The sequence below is a fragment of the Culex quinquefasciatus genome, chromosome 2 (assembly GCF_015732765.1).
Source record: "Culex quinquefasciatus strain JHB chromosome 2, VPISU_Cqui_1.0_pri_paternal, whole genome shotgun sequence".
NCBI lineage: Eukaryota > Metazoa > Arthropoda > Insecta > Diptera > Culicidae > Culex > Culex quinquefasciatus.
In genome coordinates this window covers 89,452,989-89,472,936 of record NC_051862.1, presented here as the reverse complement: position 1 = coordinate 89,472,936, position 19,948 = coordinate 89,452,989, and the positions used below count along the sequence as shown (strand labels likewise).

At 34.6% G+C, this 19,948-nt stretch overlaps 1 protein-coding gene across 1 annotated transcript; it reads left to right on the top strand.

Annotated features, from left to right (window-relative positions):
- The first annotated feature begins 15,190 nt into the window (after positions 1–15,190).
- Positions 15,191–19,682, top strand: LOC119767364. The gene is made up of 11 exons (XM_038255835.1): positions 15,191–15,341; positions 15,402–15,601; positions 15,735–15,839; positions 15,900–16,070; positions 16,134–16,268; positions 16,319–16,432; positions 16,490–16,635; positions 16,697–16,843; positions 18,990–19,264; positions 19,323–19,484; positions 19,548–19,682. The coding sequence occupies exons 1-11, from the start codon at positions 15,191–15,193 to the stop codon at positions 19,652–19,654; spliced, it is 1,713 nt and encodes a 570-aa protein (XP_038111763.1). The 3' UTR covers positions 19,655–19,682.
- Positions 19,683–19,948: the final 266 nt, after the last annotated feature.

Here is a 19,948-nt window from a genome sequence, read left to right as displayed (position 1 = left end):
AAATTATTGAAAAACACCTCTTTTTTCGCATGCTCAAAAATGAAAGGGGTCGTACCGCCCCTCCGTCACGAGTTATCAAAAAACGGAACTCGGATTCGTGATCAGGGACAAAAGTTACCCCTTAAGACAAAGTTTCACGCAAATTGAAGACGGGTCGGGGCAACTTTTCCCGATTTCGTGTGAGTTAGTAGATAATTACCCAACTACATTAGAATTTTGTACATAGTTTTAAATTCTGAAATTTTCACAAAATACCGTATTTTTGAATATAATTCAAAATTTTGTGTTGTTTGATAACCAAATACAAAATTTAGCGGCGTTTGATACCTTACCCATATTGCAAATTAAAATTTTATTATTTTCAGAAAAAAAGTTTCGGAAAAAATCGGTATTTTAAGAAAAATTCTGTATTTTTAGCAAATTAAACTATTTTACACAAAATGAATTTAAACTCAAGTGTAATGAAAATCAATGCAAAATTTTGGGTCGTTAGATACCCATATTGCAAACATTTTATAAACATACAGAATTTTGTGAAAATTTATATATTTTACACAAAAAAGTCCAATATAATGAAAACCGATACAAAATTTTATATACCCATACAAAATTTCATACCAATATTATAAAATTTTATGTATTTTCAGTAAAATACGATATGTTGAGAAAATGTCAGGAGGTATAAGACTATGACAAACAAACAAACAAACTCGCACATTTTCGTGTTTGACAGTTTTCCAAACTTGCAAACAAAGTGAACAGACTGACGTTTTTGCAAACAATCCAAGCAGGCAAACTATCAATCTGTAAAAAAGTGAGAGTTTGTTTGTTTATCACAATCTTATACCTCCTTAAGAAAAGTAAAAAAATGTAGTGAAAATCTTTGGAAAATCTTGCGTTGTTTGACACTAATAATTCAAACTATAAAAATGGCATAAAAAAACGATATTCTGTAATAAACATCATTTTCCAAACAATATTTTAATAAAACGATTTTTATACAATCAATACCATTAAACCTAAAGAACAGTTCAAATCTGATCTTCAACAGAGAAGAAACACTAATAGAGACCCACCTCGCTCAAATTACCACCGCGATTAGCAATTAAATGTCTTTATATCGATATTTCAGAGACCTTAAGAGTAAACTTAATTATTTTATTGTATTCCCACATCCGCCGGGCTTCCGTTCCTCTCTGTCTCTGTCTCTCTCTCTCTCTTCTTGTGGCATTCCCTCGACGCAATACTTACCTACATTTTCGTTTTGATTTGTGTGGCAGTCCGAGCCGAGCCGCCCAGCTGGACTATAATAGCCGAGAAACTAAGAAGCCATCATCCCCGAGGCCGAACTTAAGGTCTGGCACCAATCAGACACACACGACGACCGGCCGCCTGCTTGCCCCGTCCCGTCGTCGTTGGCGATGGCCGCGGCCTCAACCTCCTCTAGGGGGATACGCAACACGGGGTAAAACTTAATGGAATTCAGAAAAAAATAAAGATGTTCAATTCGCTGGCTGGCTGGTGGCCGCGGACGCACGCGGATCTCTTGCTCTCTCTCTCTCGGTCTAGGGTGTCGCTCTGGGAAATTCTCTGAGAATTTGGGAAATATCTATTTATTTTTTTGGTTTAAAAGGTAAACCGAACAATTTCATTGAATCGTAAACGCTCTACCGCACAAATTTTTTTTTTCGGAAATTTTTATTTTTTCCCTTGTTTAGGAGGTCATTGGTACACTACAAAATTTACTGCATACTTATTTTCACATTATATAGAGGAAATGTTAGTAAGAAACAGCCAAAGATGACCCCATAAAAATTACATTTTGAAAACATTGGCAAAGTCGCATAAAACAAGTCACACTTCCAACCTTATAATTTTCTTAAATTTTAAGAGTTCTTCTTTCCAAAGCATTTTAAAAATCAAAAATTGGTTGAAACATGATTTTGGTGATTTTTTTTAGATCGAAGCCCGCCTAGAGGCGGGGTTGGGTTATAGAGGGTTAATTTCTACAGTTGGGCCTATAAATATGGATTAACCCACCTTTTAAGAGTTATTGAATAAATTTTCCTTTGTCCACAATTTCTAGAATATTTTTTTTGAATGTAAAAATGAAATTATCATACCAAAAGACCTTTTTTGCAATTCCGCTATGAAAATACTTACTTTTCCACTAAAGAATACTATAGTGACTATAGTGACAAAATTGCTTACTTATCATTATCAAAAAATAACAGTGCTGAAAAGTTCATTCTCGCACCCATTTGAGTGCTGAAAAGTTATACAAAGAATGAAAAATAAGAAATAAGTACCGTCAGTGGGGGTGACATTGGGTCTGGGGGTGAGATTGGGTCAAAGTGAATTTTTACGGATTTTACCATTTCTCAAGTTCTTCTCAATGAAAATGAATTCTGTTGAAAGGGTTGTGTAGGGGACATCTTAAGATGACTTCGCTGAAAAAATCTCGTTCCTAGAACAAATCCTGTTATTTTGGCAGATGTCTAAATTTGGGGTACGTTTTTGGCCAAAAATGACCTCTCGAAAAATCATTTTTCCTATATTTTTGTCAGAATTGCTCGAAAACGGAAGTGCAGTGCTTCTGGAGACGCGCAGTCCTGTTTTTTCGCGATAATTTTCGTCTCTTTTGTGTCGTTATTTGTGTGCATGGGGTGATTGGTCATAATAATTGAATAATGCCTTCATAAGTGCAGTGCTTCTGAGGACGCGCAGTCCGGTTTTTTCGCGATAATTTTCGTCGTAAATGATCGTAAAAATTTATTCCAACTTTCAGTTTTAGTATTGACTCATCATCGATTTTATGAAGAGTAAAGCGTCATTTATTTACTATTTTTGAATTTTGCTCGCGTTATCTAAATTGTAAAAACAGTAAAATAATACTGATAAGTCCAGCCGATCGATAAAAATAAACCATTTTAAATAATCAATTATCTATCTTTCCGCAGCCGGCTGCCTAAGATTTAAAAATTTCAACCGATAAACAAAATGCTCATGGTCACATCACTGCCACTCGTGAATCCTGACCTCATACCCATCTACTAACCCCCTCAAAACTCATGTGATACTTTGTCGGAGAAGCAGTCGATTGGGCGGTCTCTATCACTCAAGTATCGGACTAACATCTACCACTGGTCGTGGCCGGCGCCGGTATTGATCAGCATGATAGGGGCCTTTGAGAAGTTGCGAAGCGAGGAAAGATAGCACCCACTCATCTTCCACGGCTCGTGGATGTAACTTCTGGAGGTCCTGGTCAATAACGGAGTAGCAACTGCGGGTGGGCACCTATGCTTATGCTTATGCTATTTTTGTCAGAATTGCTCGAAAACTACCCAAATGTTTGAAAATCTCCACTTCAAACATTGTAGTGTGTCAATACGATTCCCTCGAACAAGAAACGCTGTTGGATGACTTGTTTTTACCATATCGTTGTATTTGAGCATCATTTTAGTTTCATTTGACCCAATGTCACCCCCTCTAAGGGGTGAGATTGGGTCAATTTTCAAACTATTGGCATTTAAGGTAGTGTTCATCAAAATCCACCATATTTTGGGAAAATGTTAGTAAACTATTTAAGAACAAATCTGCGTTGAAAGATTTTCGATGTTATTTAAAATGTTTTTGTTATTAAGAAATTTCGAGAGGTGTATCGTTTTTTGACCTATAGTCACCCCCACTGACGGTATTTAAAAGAGTATATCATTTTCCCAATTCTAGATATCTTGAAAACTCTCGAACTTGTGTGGAATTTTGTCATTGAAAATATATTTTTGGAATTTTGAAATCACCACAAATGTTTCAAAACTTCAATATATTTTTTTGTCTGTTTCAAATAATAGTTACAATTTTAAAATCCTTAAGGAAAAAATTTAAAAGATTCACATAGGTTTCATTTATAAATGAAAAATCAGAGCAACACTCGGAAAAAACTATTTTTAGAGCCTATGGATCAACACAGCTAAAAAAATCGAAGAGTTGTCTTAGCTATTTCAAATATATTTTTTAGAAACTGACGAGAATGGACATTATTTTTAAAATTTTAGAAAAGACATGCTATTCGAAAAATTAGATCAGATCAGATTAGATTCTGAAAATTGTTTTAACTACAAAACGATTTCTTCTCTAAAATTCACTTAAACCCTTCTCAAGATACTGATTTTCAAACATTTTTATGGCACTTTTGTACAAACTGTAGGGTGGTACAAATCTGGGTATCCCACGGTGCTACCCTTTAAAATTGAAGGTTGACTCGTCACCCCAATTAGATCTGACCATGGAAACCTCTCAGAAATTGAAGTTTGAATGCATTTTCTAATTTTCTGAACAATTTTCCACTAGGAGAAGGTTAAATAAGTTTGTAAATATTAAATAATATGTGTTTTTAAAACAAAACTTAAAAAAAATCTCCAAATTTATAGGCAATTTCAGTTTAACAAATTTCATGTAAAATGTGAAAACTTGTGATTCGTGCTTCGAATTCAGTATAAAACGCAATATAAATCGATAATTTTATAAACGAAACTAGTTTTAGCAAATTTCAGGCAAAATTCCGACTTTGAAAAAAATTACCTAAAATTTATATGTATTTTGTTAAATAGCATATAAACTTTGTTAATTAAATATAAACATTTTTTTTAAACTATATCAGCAAATAAAGTTGGAACTTCTTAAATATGGTTTTAACAAGAAAAACTATGACTATCAAAGTCATAAACTTATAAACTTTGTTAATTAAATATAAACATTTTTTTAAAACTATATCGTACAAATAAAGTTGGAACTTCTTAAATATGGTTTTAACAAGAAAAACTATGACTATCAAAGTCACCCCGGAATTTAAACAACAAATTGAGCTAGGAATATCGATCAAATAGGGTTTCCATACAACATATTTCTAGGTGTAATATTTACATACATTTAATAAAAAAATACCTGCAGCAGAATTTCTACTTTTTTTCTGCTGTTTTACTATTCAATCAGCTCGAGCTTTCACTTTTCTAGAGAACAACCCCTTCTGTCAGTCTCGTTCTCTCCGCAGATGTCTACCGCTGCCCAGCTTGGATTCCCAGAACCTGTGATGGCCACGGCGGTTCGATCCTGCGGTGGCCCCCACCAAGCCGAGAGTCGTCGGTAGTCGTTAATGTGCGTGGTTAATGATGGTTTCAGATTATACAGATTTTAGAATTTTCTATTGATTAGTCTCTGTCTCTCTCTCTCTCTCGCTCTTCTATCCGCGGGTGTGGGAAGGTCTTCCTAATGGCCCCGCGTTGCGTCGATCCCGGAGGCATCCCGGGGTGGTCCGCGACTAATGTCCACGGGTTTGGAAGGGCCCACCCTGGTTGGGAGGGATGGGGAGGACACGTGGAGAGGTGCGCAACGGATTTCGTTCGTTTCGGATGCTGATGCGGATGCCCTGCGTAAAATTAAATCGCCCGATTCTATTCGGGCTTTGACAAACCTTTTTTCAGCTCTTTTTTTTCAGTCCGGTGGGACGATCCAAAAGTGTCATTTGGGAAAGGCGGCAGCGCGTTACGGTTATGTCGTAAAACCAGATGAAAAATCTCGATCGGTAGTTGACCGGGTTAATGGATCCATATTAGAGAACTTTATTTCCAATTTGGGTTTGGGAGGTAGAATCAAGGTAGAGTCCCATACAACCATTCTTAACCTTTTTCTGCTCAGCACAAAACTCATCATTCATCAGAATTAAAAATTAGTTATCTTTTGCAGATTTAGTAATTGGTCCCTTCCAAATTGCCAATTTTCAGAATATAAACGATTTACCTAACATACTTTTGTTTATCTTCTAAATAATTTTTAATCTCTTAAGAATATTGAATTGAATTGAGTTATCGCTTTCACAAATATTTTTCAAAGTTTTTGTCCCAGAGCTTTGATCGGCTCAAAAAAACCAAAGTCAGTTCAATAATGTTTTTTAATGAAATGTTCCGTTCTTTTATTTAAAACTTCTTAAAAACGTCTAGAAGATGTTATCTTTAAATTTTCGATAATTGAGATTTTCCAATGCAATTCTCCCATCTCTTATTCAAAATTTGACTAGAAGAAGGCAAAATCTCTTAAAAGATTCGCATTTTTTCCTTCTTTTTTCAAATTGAATCTTATGAATGGAAGTAATCTACAAGATTACACTCTTATTAAAATGTTTTGCAATTAAGTTTTTTAATGCAATTTTTCCTCCTTTTTTATATTCAACTTGAGGTATGGAAAATTTCTCCTCATTTCTGCACATTTTTCGTCTGTTTTTTTGCATCCAATTTGTTTTTTATTTTTTCAAATAAGGGTATATTTCATAGAACTAATCTGCCGTTCTACGCATAATTGTCCCATGTCAGTTTTTGACGATTTTGACTTTATGCCATTTTTAAGTTTAATTTGATGTGTACTTTAAGAAAAACACATAAAATTTGGTACTTTGTTCGGAAACTCATCAAAAACAACACCAAGTCTGTTTGTCCCATCGTTGAACTTCTACGCATAATTGTCCCACCAAGTATTTGCTTACACGGAATCATTAGTTTTACTAAGCATTATGCCTTGTTTACCTGTTGTATAGCAAGAGGATCACAAATAAGGGTGATAAACTGCTAACTAGGGCGAATAGGAACCCACGGGACAATTATGCGTAGAAACATAGAAATCGGTCGAAAAATTTCAATCGAGTTTTTCTCAGTTGCACTTTTTTGAACATGGGACAATTATGCGTAGAACGGCAGTAATATGCAAATAAAAATATTTTTAAATAAAAAATAACGTAAATATTGGCAAAATGTGAATCAAGTTAAATTTTAAATAAAAGTAAGCAAAATTTCATAAACTGTACATCTTTTGAGAGATTTTGCCTTTTTGAGACTTTTTTAAAGAAGGGAAAATTGCTTAAAACACTATATTTTCCTCAATGTTAGGTTGGATTTAAAAAATGAAGGGAACCTTCTATAAAAAACTTTTTGCAAAAAACTTGAAGAAGGGCAAGTTTACATCACTTTATTAGGTAGAATTTTAAATAAAATAAAGGAAAATTGCATGAAAACAAAATGTTGTAGAATATTTGAAAAGGAAAAACAATTACAAAATTAAGAGATTTTTCATTTTTAAATTGAAATTTCATATAAACGCATGAAAAATTGCATTGTTATATAGATAAACATTTAAAAAAAGAGAAAAAAATTGCATATATTGGGGAAAAATACGAGATACCTGATTAAAAAAAATTAATCATCATCTCTTCAAAGTGAAATTATGTGTTTAAAAAAAACTATAAACAATTATTCTTCAAAAAATAGTTAGGCTGGTACAAATTTTTTTGAAAATTTTCGATGCAAAATCTTTTTTTTCGATACAATTTTTGTTTTTGACAGATCTTAGATTTTTTGAAAACTAATGATTGCAAAACAACTGAACTAGTGTAAAATGCATTTTAAAACACTTTTTTTTCATTTAAATGTGAAAACCATTGCTTGTTATTTAAATTTTTATATTTTTTTATTTTTTTTGCCCCCCCCCCCTTGACCTCGGCCAGGGCCGAGGGACAAAAACTTTTTTAAATATTTGCATCGGCCTTATACAATACAAAAAATGCAAAATAGAAGTTGCAAAAAGAGGATTTTTTCAGCACGAGTCGTACATTTACGAGTGCGACGACGAGTGCTGAAAAAATCAAGTTTTGCAACGAGTTCCATACAACATTTTTTGCAATTCCGAAATACACCCATTGAGTGAAATTTTAAGTCAAATTTTCATGTATTTTGTCAATAAATCGTTTAAATAAAAAAATATATTGAAAAGTGTTACTTCTCGAAACAAGTGCTCAAAAGTTCAACTTTTCAGCACCCATTTCAGTGTATTTTGAAAAGTGTTGCTATTCCATTCTGTTATTTTTGGTACAGAAAAGTAGGCTATTTCGTCGTTCAAGAATGACAGGAAAAGTAAGTAGTTTCACGACGGAATTGCAAAAATATAATTATGTCAAACGACCTTGATGGTTTTTGAACGCGTTATGCCAAATGGGGTACACCCTTTTGCTTGTTTTTTAAAAACTTAACATGAAAGCAAAATCTAGACAAACATTTTCGAAGATATATTTTTTTGTAACGTTACGTAAAATTTTGAATTTTGATGTTTTGTAAAAAAATTCCCCTTGGTTTCTCGAAACAGTTTTGAAAAGGGTGAGAAGGGGATGTAGTAGACGTTAAAAAGATCAGATTTTACTTGATTTAGTATTTCCTAGAATGAAGTGATCAACAGATCTCGGCACTCTTGCCCCTAACATTGTCATCATCATAGGTCGCAGATTGAATCGTTGCCATGTTCGCTGTCCGTATGCGATCCCGATGCGAAGCAATCAAGACCCCGATTCGGACCCCGGGATAGTCTGCTCAGTGTACGAGTAAAAGAAGAATAAGAAGCAGAAAAGCATATCATTTAAATGTCTGTGTGTGTCAATAAAAATGTTACTTACTTGGCAATAAAAAAGGACTGATTTAACTTCTCGCTCTGGGACCACGCGGCCAAGCCATGAGCCATGAAGCTCCACCGAGAGGACCACCCAGCACGATTTTATAACGAACAAACGTCAAGGAGAGAAGGAGTGATACGGATGGTTTCCACTCAAAACTGAAAACATAAAAGCGACTTTTTGATTCGAGCTCGCTTGATTATGCTCTCGGTGGGCACGGGTTGGGGAACTTGGGCGGGGACAGGCTGGAGGAGGTCCGAGCATGAGTTGACAAACTGTTGTTGATTGTGTTTGCTAATGAAAGAAATTCCTGCTCGCATTTGGTTGTTACAATGAATATGGTTCATTCAATGCAACGGTTCTTCGTCCGGATCGACTTACTACCGTTGTTTTGTTTCGTGGAAAAACTTGCTTTTATATCACTTTTTTAGACAAGCTTATTTATGTTAAAATGAATATTTTGGTACCTAAATGGCAGCATTCATAACATAAGCAAAACTTTTTTGTTTTTCGAAAAAGAGGTGTTTTTCAATAATTTGCAGCCTGAAACGGTGATGAGATAGAAATTTGGTGTCAAAGAGACTTTTATGTAAAATTATACGCCAGATTTGATAGCGTACTCAGAATTCCGAAAAAACGTATTTTTCATCGAATAAAACACTAAAAAAGTTTTAAAAATTCTCCCATTTTCCTTTACTCGACTGTAAATTTTTTTGGAACATGTCATTTGATGGGAAATTTAATGTACTTTTCGAATCTTTATTGACCCAGAAGGGTCATTTTTTCATTCTGATCAAAAATTTTCATTTTAAAATTTCGTGTTTTTTCTAACTTTATTTTATTTATTTATTTTATTTATTTTTTAGAGTGTTACAATGTTCTATAAAGTTTTAGAGCAGACAATTACAAAAATTTAGATATATAGACATAAGGGGTTTGCTTAAAAACATCACGAGTTATTGCGATTTTACGAAAAAAAGTTTAGAAAAAGTTACTTTTTGCGTTTCTCTTTGTTTCGTCTTCCGTGTCTGTCGCGGATGACCATGAACGGCCATGATCAACGACGACCAACATTTTCAAAACTTTTTTTTCGTAAAATCGCAATAACGCATGATTTTTACAAGCAAACCCCTTATGTCTATATATCAAAATTTTTGTAATTGTCTGCTCTACAACTTCGTAGAACATTGTTATACTCTAAAAAATAACCCTTCAAAGTTAGAAAAAAACACGAAACTTTAAAATGAAAAATTTTGTTCTAAATGAAAAAATTACCCTTCTGAGTCAATGTAGATTCGAAAAGTACATTAAATCTTCTATATATATAAAAAAAATCGATGGTTTTGTTCGAACGCGAATCAGTTGAACACGGAACGTCGGATCGAGGCGCTCTTTGTTGCGTTGGGTTCGTATAAGTTCAAGGAAGGTTCTTACGCCAAAAAGTGACAACTTTGGCCACTCTGGAACTGATTTCGGAAAATCTGCAGATTGTATGGAAAAAGCTGCGTAAAATCAAATTTTGATCACAGGAGGCTGAATTAGCAAACAAGCAAGAAACGTCAGGAAACCAAAAAAGGGCAGGACGAAGTTTGCCGGGTAAGGCTTGTTTCCCATAAAATGACATGTTTCAAACAAATTTAAGTTGAGTAACGGGAAATGGGAGAATTTTTCAAACTTTTTTAGTGTTTTTTTCGATGAAAAATACGTTTTTTTTTTGGAATTCTGAGTACGCTATCAAATCTGGCGTATAATTTTACATAAAAGTCTCTTTGACACCAAATTTCTATCTCATCACCGTTTCAGGCTGCAAATTATTGAAAAACACCTCTTTTTTCCGGATTCGTGATCAGGGACAAAAGTTACCCCTTAGGACAAAGTTTCAAGCAAATCGAAGAGCGGTAAAATAGAGTTAAAACTCAATAAATACCGTCAGTGGGGGTTACTATGGGTCAAAAAACGATACACCTCTCGTAATTTCTTAGTAACAAAAACAATTTAAATAACAAAAAAAAAAACAAAAAAAAAATATAATGCCAATAGTTTGAAAATTGACCCAATCTCACCCCTTAGAGGGGGTGACATTGGGTCAAATGAAACTGAAATGATGCTCAAATACAACGATATGGTAAAAATATGTCATCCAACAGTGTTTCTTGTTCGAGGGAATCGTATTGACATGCTACAATGTGTGAAGTGGAGGTTTTCAAACATTTGGGTTGTTTTTGAGCAATTCCAACAAAAATATTAGAAAAATGATTTTTCGAGAGGTAATTTTTGGCCAAAAACGTACCTCAACTTTAGACAGCTGCCAAAATAACAGGATTTGTTCTAGGAACGAGATTTTTTCAGCGAAGCGAAGATTGTAGAGGACCCTTTTAACAGAATCCAGTTTTATTGAGAAGAATCTGAGAAATGGTGAAATCCGTAAAAAATCACTTTGACCCAATCTCACCCCCAGACTCAATGTCACCCCAACTGACGGTATGCCAAAAATCACTTTCAATTCATGTTTCGAAAGATTTAAATAGATTTTGAAAAGTTTAATGACGAAAAATCAAAGTTTCTCATTGTAACCCATGGGCTGAAAGGAGTGGGGAACAATGTGACAGCCCTGGATTCTGGGTGCATTCTAAAGTTTGGACAAATCTAATGAAAAGACAACCCAACTCATACCCTATCAAATGACGAAAAAAAAAATGTTTTGTGTTAATGGCAGCCTATGAGCGAAAATGTAATGTTTAGTCCTAATTTACTTTAACACCCCAGAATCAAACATTTATGAATAACTTTGCAAAGGAGCGTCTTTAATCAAAACCATTATTATGGCAAAAGGGTATCGAGTAGACACAACTTTCTCCCAAATATGAGCCTGATTGGATAAAACTACGATTTGTTAAAGTCATTTTATCATTGTTCCCCGTGTCTCATTGATCTACCCTACATCATTGCGAAAATATATTTAAAAAATGTTTTTGAAGTTACAAATTATATCGATTGAGTAAATTGTAACTGTAATTGAGTTTTCTGAATTTGTGTATAATTTTAAATTTAGAAGGATTTCTATAATTTTGTTCAAGCTGACTCCCATCATTATATTTATTTAACTCACTTTGTTATTTTTCTTCGTTTTACTATATTGCCATTGAAAAAAATGGCAATAGTCTTTCTTCAAATAATCCCGATGGCGTGACGACAATTTCCCACACGTAGGACATTATAGCCCAGCAGTGTAGCGGGCCCCCTAGGTTGATGAGAGTTGGGTGTTAGTTAAGGCCCTCCTGGCTTGCGTAAAAGTTTGTACTTTCCGTTGCGTATTTCTCTCTTTCACTCATTAAAAGCGTGGTCAGTCGTCATACGGTAGATTAATGGACCCTTTTTGGACCAAAACGGAACGAAAATGGTTTAGGTTAGAGGACTCTCCCTCTCCCTCTCACCCTCTGTGGCTGACCATTGGAGTTGGTCGACGGTTGGCCAGGCCGGGGTTCCCGATAGCCAACAGCATAACAACTCACTCTCCAGAGCAACACACGATTTCTCGGTGGAAGATCAAAAGAATTGTGCCGACAAAAAGAGGCAGACTGTTGGCTTTGTGTGGAACCAACCAACCTCACACACAAATTGAGTTTGAGCGGGACGCAAGATCTGGCCGTCAGGTGAACCGATGAAGAGCGAATGGGATGGTCAGCGACTCCCGGCACGGCACGGACCAGTTGTTGTTGGAGTTGCTGTTTGCCGATGATGATCGAGATGTGCGGAAGCTGCGAAATCGAGAAAAGGATGGATTGATTGGGATCAGAGTCGAAGCGCCATCACTACTGGGTGTGTTTGAGTGTGTGGAGAAACCAAGGTTATGTGCCAAAGCCGTTGGAGAAGCCGAAGTCGATGTCGGAGAAGCAGCCAGCCGCCAAGGCAATGATTTAGTGCTAATTCATATTATCGAGTTCGGCTGAATTTCGTATTTAAAATGCAAATTCCGACAAACTGCCGGCTTGGGAAAACATTAGCTAATTTATGAATTTTTAATGCTCCGTTTTTCCGAGAGGGGACCACCTAGTGCGTGTGAGATGAGATAGGATTCACCACGATGCCCTCGGGGTCAAATACCTGAAAAGCGACAAAATTAACCCGCGGCGAAAAGCCTAGTGAATGGGTATGTGGAATGTGTGGCAGGTGGAAGATGAAATGCATTTTTTTTTTGTACGTAACTTCGGAATTTGGAACGTACAAAAAGAGATGGACTGTTCCCATAAGAGTACAAGTTTTAAGATGAAGCAAGCTTTCATTATCGTAGAAAGTTAGTTATCATTAAAGTTCTTCTTCATCTGCATCCAATAGAATATATGGAATAATTGAAGTAAACAAACACATTGGAATCACGAAAATTATGTTGTTTTTTTCGTGTGTTATTGTTAGCTTCTCCATGCTTATGGTTATCTCACCATTTTGTTTTTTTATGTCCAAAAAATAATTTTACTTATTCACAGAAACAAGTTAACCATCTGCAGCCCAAATTTTTGTTTCGTTTTTTTATTTTACCCTTGTTCAGGAGGACATTTTGTGGTACTTTTGTTCTACAAATAACTTTACTCCTCTTGTTTTATGTTTTTCTTGTTTTATTTTTAGTATTTTAATTTGCATTTACTTGTTTAGTTTATTTATGTTTTTTTGCCTATTCTACAACCTCCTATCATTACATTTTGTTTTTCTATTTTTGTCATGTTTTTGCAGTATTGAATTGCACCATTATCATTTAAATTGTAAAAAATGCGTAGAGGCATAGAGAAGAAAACAAAAGTCCAATTTTTCAGAAGGCCGAACAACTCAAAAGTCCGAACCTCAAAATGCCAAACTAGTCTGATTCGGAACCATTATTTTAAATTTAAATATTAAATGAAAGAATATTTTATTTTATAAAAAGGCAAAACTCAATTATCCATTTTATATATTTAAAAATATAGAGAAAAAAAATCATATGCATTATAAGATTATTAATGACTTTTCTGCAATTTTTATAAAATTTTAAGTAAATTTGTAATAATGCTTTAGTCAAATAATTTGATTTGCCTGTTCAGTTTACTAAATTTTAAATTCGTGGAGAATTAAGTCGCGATGGTTTAATTTATTGTTTAAGCAGAATGCCAAACTGAAAATAGATTGAAAATAGCAGTACTGAAGATTTAAATACAAGAATAATCTCGAACTATTAAATTTAATAAACAAAAACAAAACTTGTCTTTGGTTTATGGATATTTGATGAATATTATGTTTGAATTCTTTTAAAAAGAAGGTTGCATTGTTGTATAAATAAAATCTGTTTTTTACTGTTAAGTACTATTTATCACACATATCACAGAAGAAACAGAGGAGGAAGGATGCGTTAACATACCGTACTAAACGCTCGGAATAAGTTGTGGTGCATTGTGTAAGTGTAAAGTGGAATTTGGAGTGTGAAGAGAGAAGGTGGGGAAGAAGATGTTTTTTTTTCAAAGATGAAAAGTTTTTTAAACATGCATAGTTCTATTCTAAATGTTTGTTTTTATTTTGAGTGTTTTTTTATTATTTGAATTAATTTTTATAAAGTATGCTTTTGTTGTTAGTTCATGTACAGTCGACTCTCTGGCTGTCGATCTTCTCGATATCAATATTGCTCCATGTACCGATGAATTCTTCAGTCCCTTCAAACTGCATACTTCGGTTGTCTTTATTCCTCGATATTTTCTCTTGCTTGAAGAATCTCTTCCTCGACGGTCCCTTGGATTCTATTTGCTTTAAATATCTATTCCGGTTGTCAATAATTTCACTTTCTCGTGGCTTGCATAGACACTTTTCTTTGAGAAACGAAGCTTTGAAGGGTGTTTGACATTTATTTGTTTTTGTTTGCTGGGCGTTGCCATGATTCTCTCCCATAGCTGGTTAGCAAGAAAAAACAAATTTCAATCGAGTCTTCATTTTGCATCGTTCTGTAAACTGATGCTTCTCTTCCTCGACGGTCCCTTGGATATTGACATCCAGAGAGTCGACTGTATTTCTGGCAGCTTTAACTCTTTTGGTCATTCGCTGCACTAGATATAAAGGGCTGCAAACAAAAGTGCGAATACTCGTAATTTATATGTTAAATTTTGAATATTTATTACACAGTCCATTAGTTTACAGTTTTTGTTTACTGCTTAAATTTTGTGACAAAAATTGTCAGCATTTGAATAAAATAATTCGAATTTTGTTACGTTTAACCCTTAACAAACCAATACAACGCAGCGGGCTTTGATCTAAAAAAATCCCTTTTCAACAAATTTTTGATTTTCAGGTGGTTTCTGAATTCCCGAAAATCCCTGGACGTTATATTTGAACAAAACCCTTAAAGGTCTACTATAAGATTAAAATATGGTATTTTGTAAAAATCATGTTTTTTTAAAATAAAATGATAATAAAATAAAATGATGTGATACAGTGCATATTGCTAAAGATGATTTTTTGTTTCTAAAAACATTTTGTATTTTTTTAAGTACTATCAGTAGAGGTGACATTGGGTCTGGGGTAAGATTGGGAATTTCTGTTAATTTATCAAATTCTTTCCAATTCAATTTCGATTTATTTTAAGGAATAAAACAGATGCATTAAAGAATTATACAATTCAAATCCAAGCAACATAAATTTTTCAAGTACATGTCATTTCAGTTTGTCAGCATTAGCAGACAGCACTAAAGAATGGCCGCAACCAAGGGTTACTTCCAGAGCAAAACCGGCGAGAACCATGGCATTTTCGGCTACAAATATCTCAAATTCCACCGCATGCGGGACCCAAAATGGGCCGCCGGGGACAAAATGATCCAGTATGTCGGAATCACCAAATTGTATGGTAAATAGAGTTGCAGATTTTTTAGTTTTGAGAAAGAATGGTACGAATCTGAAATTTTAGAACGCGACCGAAAACTGCAAACATTGAAAACGGTGCTGAAACGGAAAGGCAAGCAGCGGCACACGCAAAATGTTCGGAAAACCTTGAAGGAAAATACTGGCCACTTGAAGATTGCAACATTTGGTGATGCCCAATTGATTAAAACTATCCTGCAGGAGCATTCCGAGATTCAGCGGGCGTATCACCCGCTTATGATTGAGGTGAATTTTAGATGAAAAGACAAACTACCGTGCGTCTCCGTCTTTCTAAATTCCATTGGTGATATTTCATGGAGACGCATGGTATGTCAGGGTAGATTTTTCTTCACAATTTCTTCTAAAATATTTTTGACAGCAAATTGTCGACAAAATCGACCAGAGAACGTTCGCTAAACGTAAAACTTTGGACCAGCTTCAACATCAGCTCAAGTTTTTGAGCGATTCCTATGAAAGTGAGCTGGTAAGAGGTTTTGACTTAATGTTTGAAATTTGGTATAATTTTCAACTCCCTCATCGATAGCTGGCGGTCGCCGAGTTACAAAACCGGACGAAATATAAAGATCCCCAGGAAGTTTTCGAAGAGACTGAAGCAAAAAGCTACGAACTCGAGCTGCGACACTGCAGCACCCGGATCAGAACGGCTGACGCCGTCAACAGGGCTTACAACGAAATCATTCGAGTTATGCTGAAGGTGTGAATTTATCTTACACGCTTATTTAAAAAGAGTATTTTTTATAAAACTTTTTTACCACAGGATTCAATTTACTACGATCCCGTTTTGAGTGCTCTAAACGAAGACTTGATTGAGCAGTATCGATTCATTCGTAAAACTATCGACACTGGACTTCCAGTGATGAAGAACATTCAAAGCTTGCAACGGGAATTTGAGGTAGAATTTCTTAATTTAAATTCCAGTTAAAAATGTTGAACTCTTTGTAGAAATTGGATATAAAAACTACCAAAGAACTGACGGATCGCTTCAACACTCTGATGGAACATCGTGAGATTCTCAACAACAATAACATCAAGGTCAAAACGCTTGTTCGGCGGGATGTAAGTCAGGCTCGAGGTATCACAAATCGAACAAGTAAATTGACTCGACTCTTCTAGAGCGACTTTGACGTAAATCCGTCCCGTTACGATCGCGACACGCGCAGCATGGTGGATTTGAAAATTCAAATGGAAGACATTCAGAAAATTTTGAAGCAACTCAAAAATGCAACCTCTTGCGGACGACCGCAGGAAATTTATCCAAGGTTTAAAATGAATTATTCAGCTGGGCTCAAATTACACCTTAACAATTTCAATTTCAAACAGAGTGAAGCAACAGGTTCGCGATAGCGAGCAGATGAAGAAACGGCTCGCGAAACGGGAACTGCAGCGCAATTTGGAGCAAATTAACACCGATGTTGCGGGCGTGCACCATGACGAGCTGGCCAACGATTTCACGCCGGATGAGTTGAGGTGAATTTAGTTCTTTAGAAAAATATAGGGTTTAGGGTGGAACGAGGTACCTATTAATTTTCAAGTAAGTAAGTAAGGGTAAGTAAGTAAGGTAAGTAAGTGCGGTAAGCGTAAGCGTAAGTAAGCGCGCGCGCAAGTAAGCAAGCGCGCAAGCAAGCAAGCGCGTAAGCAAGCAAGTAAGTAAGTAAGCAAGTAAGTAAGAGAGTAAGTAAGTAAGTAAGTAAGTAAGTAAGTAAGTAAGTAAGTAAGTAAGTAAGTAAGTAAGTAAGTAAGTAAGTAATTGAATAGAGGCTGCGTGTTAAGTTTTCGCTATAAACTACATTTGAAAAAAGAAAAAAGATGCAGTTGTGCAAACCAGAATAAACTTTTTTTTAGTATTCAAAATTTACAAAAATTCTGTGTTTTCTGCAGATTTTTAAGTTTCTAATTTTTTAAGTCACAAAATACATCAAAATGGGAGAAAAATGCAATATGTTTGAATTAAAATTATTTTTTAACGTTTTGACGATCTTTTGTCTTATATGGGTAATTCTCTACCAACTCACACGAAATCGAGAAAAGTTTCCACGACCCCTCTTCAATTTGCGTGAAAATTTTGTCCTAAATTGTAACTCTTGTCCCTGATCACGAATCCGAGGCCCGTTTTTCGATATCTCGTGACGGAGGGACGGTACAACCCCTTCCATTTTTTAACATGCGAAAAAAGACATGTTTTTCAATAATTTGCAGCCTCAAAAGGTTGAGTTGGAAATTTGGTGTCAAAGAAATTTTATTTTATTTTATTTTTTATGTAAAATTTGACTCCCGATTTAATGGCGTACTCAAAATTCCGAAAAAACGTATTTTTCATCGAAAATAAATAAATAATAATAATAGTACAAAAAATGCTTTAAAATCTCTGCCATTTTTCGTTACTCAAATGTAAATTTTTTGAAATGTCACCAAACTACGTATTTTCGAAAAAAATACTCATAGTTTCAGTTTTTACAATATGGGTATCAAATGATCGGGATTTTTTCATACATTTCGAATGTAATAGCAACGTTTTTTGAAAATACTCAAAATTTTCACAAAACTACGTATTTTCGAAAAAAATACTAAAAAATTAAGTTTTAACAATATGAGTATCAAACGATCAGGGTTTTTTCATACATTTCGAATGTAATAAATAACAAATTTGTTTGAAAATACTCAGAATTTTCACAAAACTACGTATTTTCGAAAAAATACTCAAAATTGCCGTTTTTACAATGTGGGTATAAAACGATCGGGATTTTTTCATACATTTCGAATGTAATAATATTTTTTTAAATACTCAATTTTTCACAAAACTACTTACAAATGTTTGAAAAAAAACCCGATTGTTTGATACCCTTATTGTAAAAACTGAAATTTTGAGTATTTTTTCGAAAATACGTAGTTTTGTGAAAATTTTATGTATTTTCAGAAAAAAAGTTGTTATTACATTCGAAATGTATGAAAAAATTCCGATCGTTTGATACCTACATTGTAAAAACTGAAATTTTGAGTACTTTTTCAAAAATACGTAGTTTTGTGAAAATTTTGAGTATTTTCAAAAAAAAGTTGTTATTTCATTCGAAAAATTATATGAAAAATCCTGATCGTTTGATACCCATATTGTAAAAACTGAAATTTTGAGTATTTGTTTTCGAAAATATGTAGTTTGTGAAAATTTTGAGTATTTTCAAGTTGTTATTACATTCGAAATGTATAAAAAAAATCCAGATCATTCGATACCCATATTGCAATAACAATTATATTTTTGGTTTCTTAAATGAAAAAAAAAAATGCATTTTCAAAATACAGGAAAAATACGTATTTTTGTAAAAAAAATCATGAAATTATAATTTTGATGGATAGCTGACATCAAACACTATAATGTTTGATGTTTGCACGATTTTTCATACGATTATAGCCAATGTCTCCTATTTAGCCAACATCCCATAAGCTCTGTGACTTGGTTATGCAAGCCTCGGTTTTGCATCCCCCATATGCGGTGCTAAACCTAGGCATGTCTGTATAAGAAGTTTGCTTGTAATAATCACGAGTTTTCGCAATTTCACGAAAAAAAATGATATGTCAAACTAAAATTTGTAAAATTAAATCCCATTTTTCTCTCAAAAAGACGCGTCACAGACTACAAAGCCCTGCAGGATAAAATCGGCAAGGAACGGGAAAAGCAGCAAGCTCTAGCCACCAAGAAGAAACATACGGAGGATGTGCTGCACATGTTGAAAGCTTCCTTCCGGCACATTGCCGATGTGCTGCGAAACGTAGACGTCAAAGTGCACCCGCAAACCTTTACGAAACCCAACGACGGAGACTCGATGCTGAACTTGCCACTGTTGAACTTTAGTGCTGTCTTTAGGAAGTTGCCCACGCAGCAAAACATTGAGATTTGTAAGCTTCTAACGCATATTTGATTTTGTTTTAATTTAATCGAAATTTTAAATTGTAGATTCAATTTCATCGGCAAAGGAGAAAATTTCCCATCTCATGAAGATCTATTCGGAAGCTGTTAACGAACCACCTGCTGTTGCACCAGCATTCGAGTACAAAACCAACATTCTGAAGGAGTGCAACCAGTTCCAGATGAGAAGCATGAAGGAAACTGGAAAATGTGAGTGTCTTTACAAAACTTCAAGTTTAACAAAAGTTTTAATTTCTGTAATACAATTTGTAGCAATTATGGATGACATGATTTTCGACGATCCGAGCGTTTACAACAGGAAGCAGATCAAACAGATGAGTGCTAATATTGTTGAGAAGAACTCAAAACGGGAAGATTAACTGGACCGAATTTAATTTATATTTTCTAAATATTTATTTTAAAATACTCTCACTCAAAATTGTTCCTTTTTTTGTAACTGCTTAATCTAGACTCTCTTAAAATTCCCAATAAACTCATCTTAATTATTCGTTGGTGGTTTTCTTTTTTTCCGTAGTAGAGTGCACTCTGTCCTGGCTACCCGTGTTTAAATTTAAACCCAGCGGCCGTTTGTAGACGCACCGCACACCGCCCGTGCACAAATTGTGCATATTAATTAACGTAAACTAATTAATTGCGTATCTTAACTATAAATT

Coding starts and splice junctions, on each gene's coding strand:
- LOC119767364 (XM_038255835.1), top strand. CDS start 15,191: ATGGCCGCAACCAAGGGTTACTTCCAGAGCAAAACCGGCGAGAACCAT. Junction 16,071..16,133: donor TCATTCGAGTTATGCTGAAG/GTGTGAATTTAT, acceptor TTTTTACCACAG/GATTCAATTTACTACGATCC. Junction 19,485..19,547: donor CATGAAGGAAACTGGAAAAT/GTGAGTGTCTTT, acceptor TACAATTTGTAG/CAATTATGGATGACATGATT.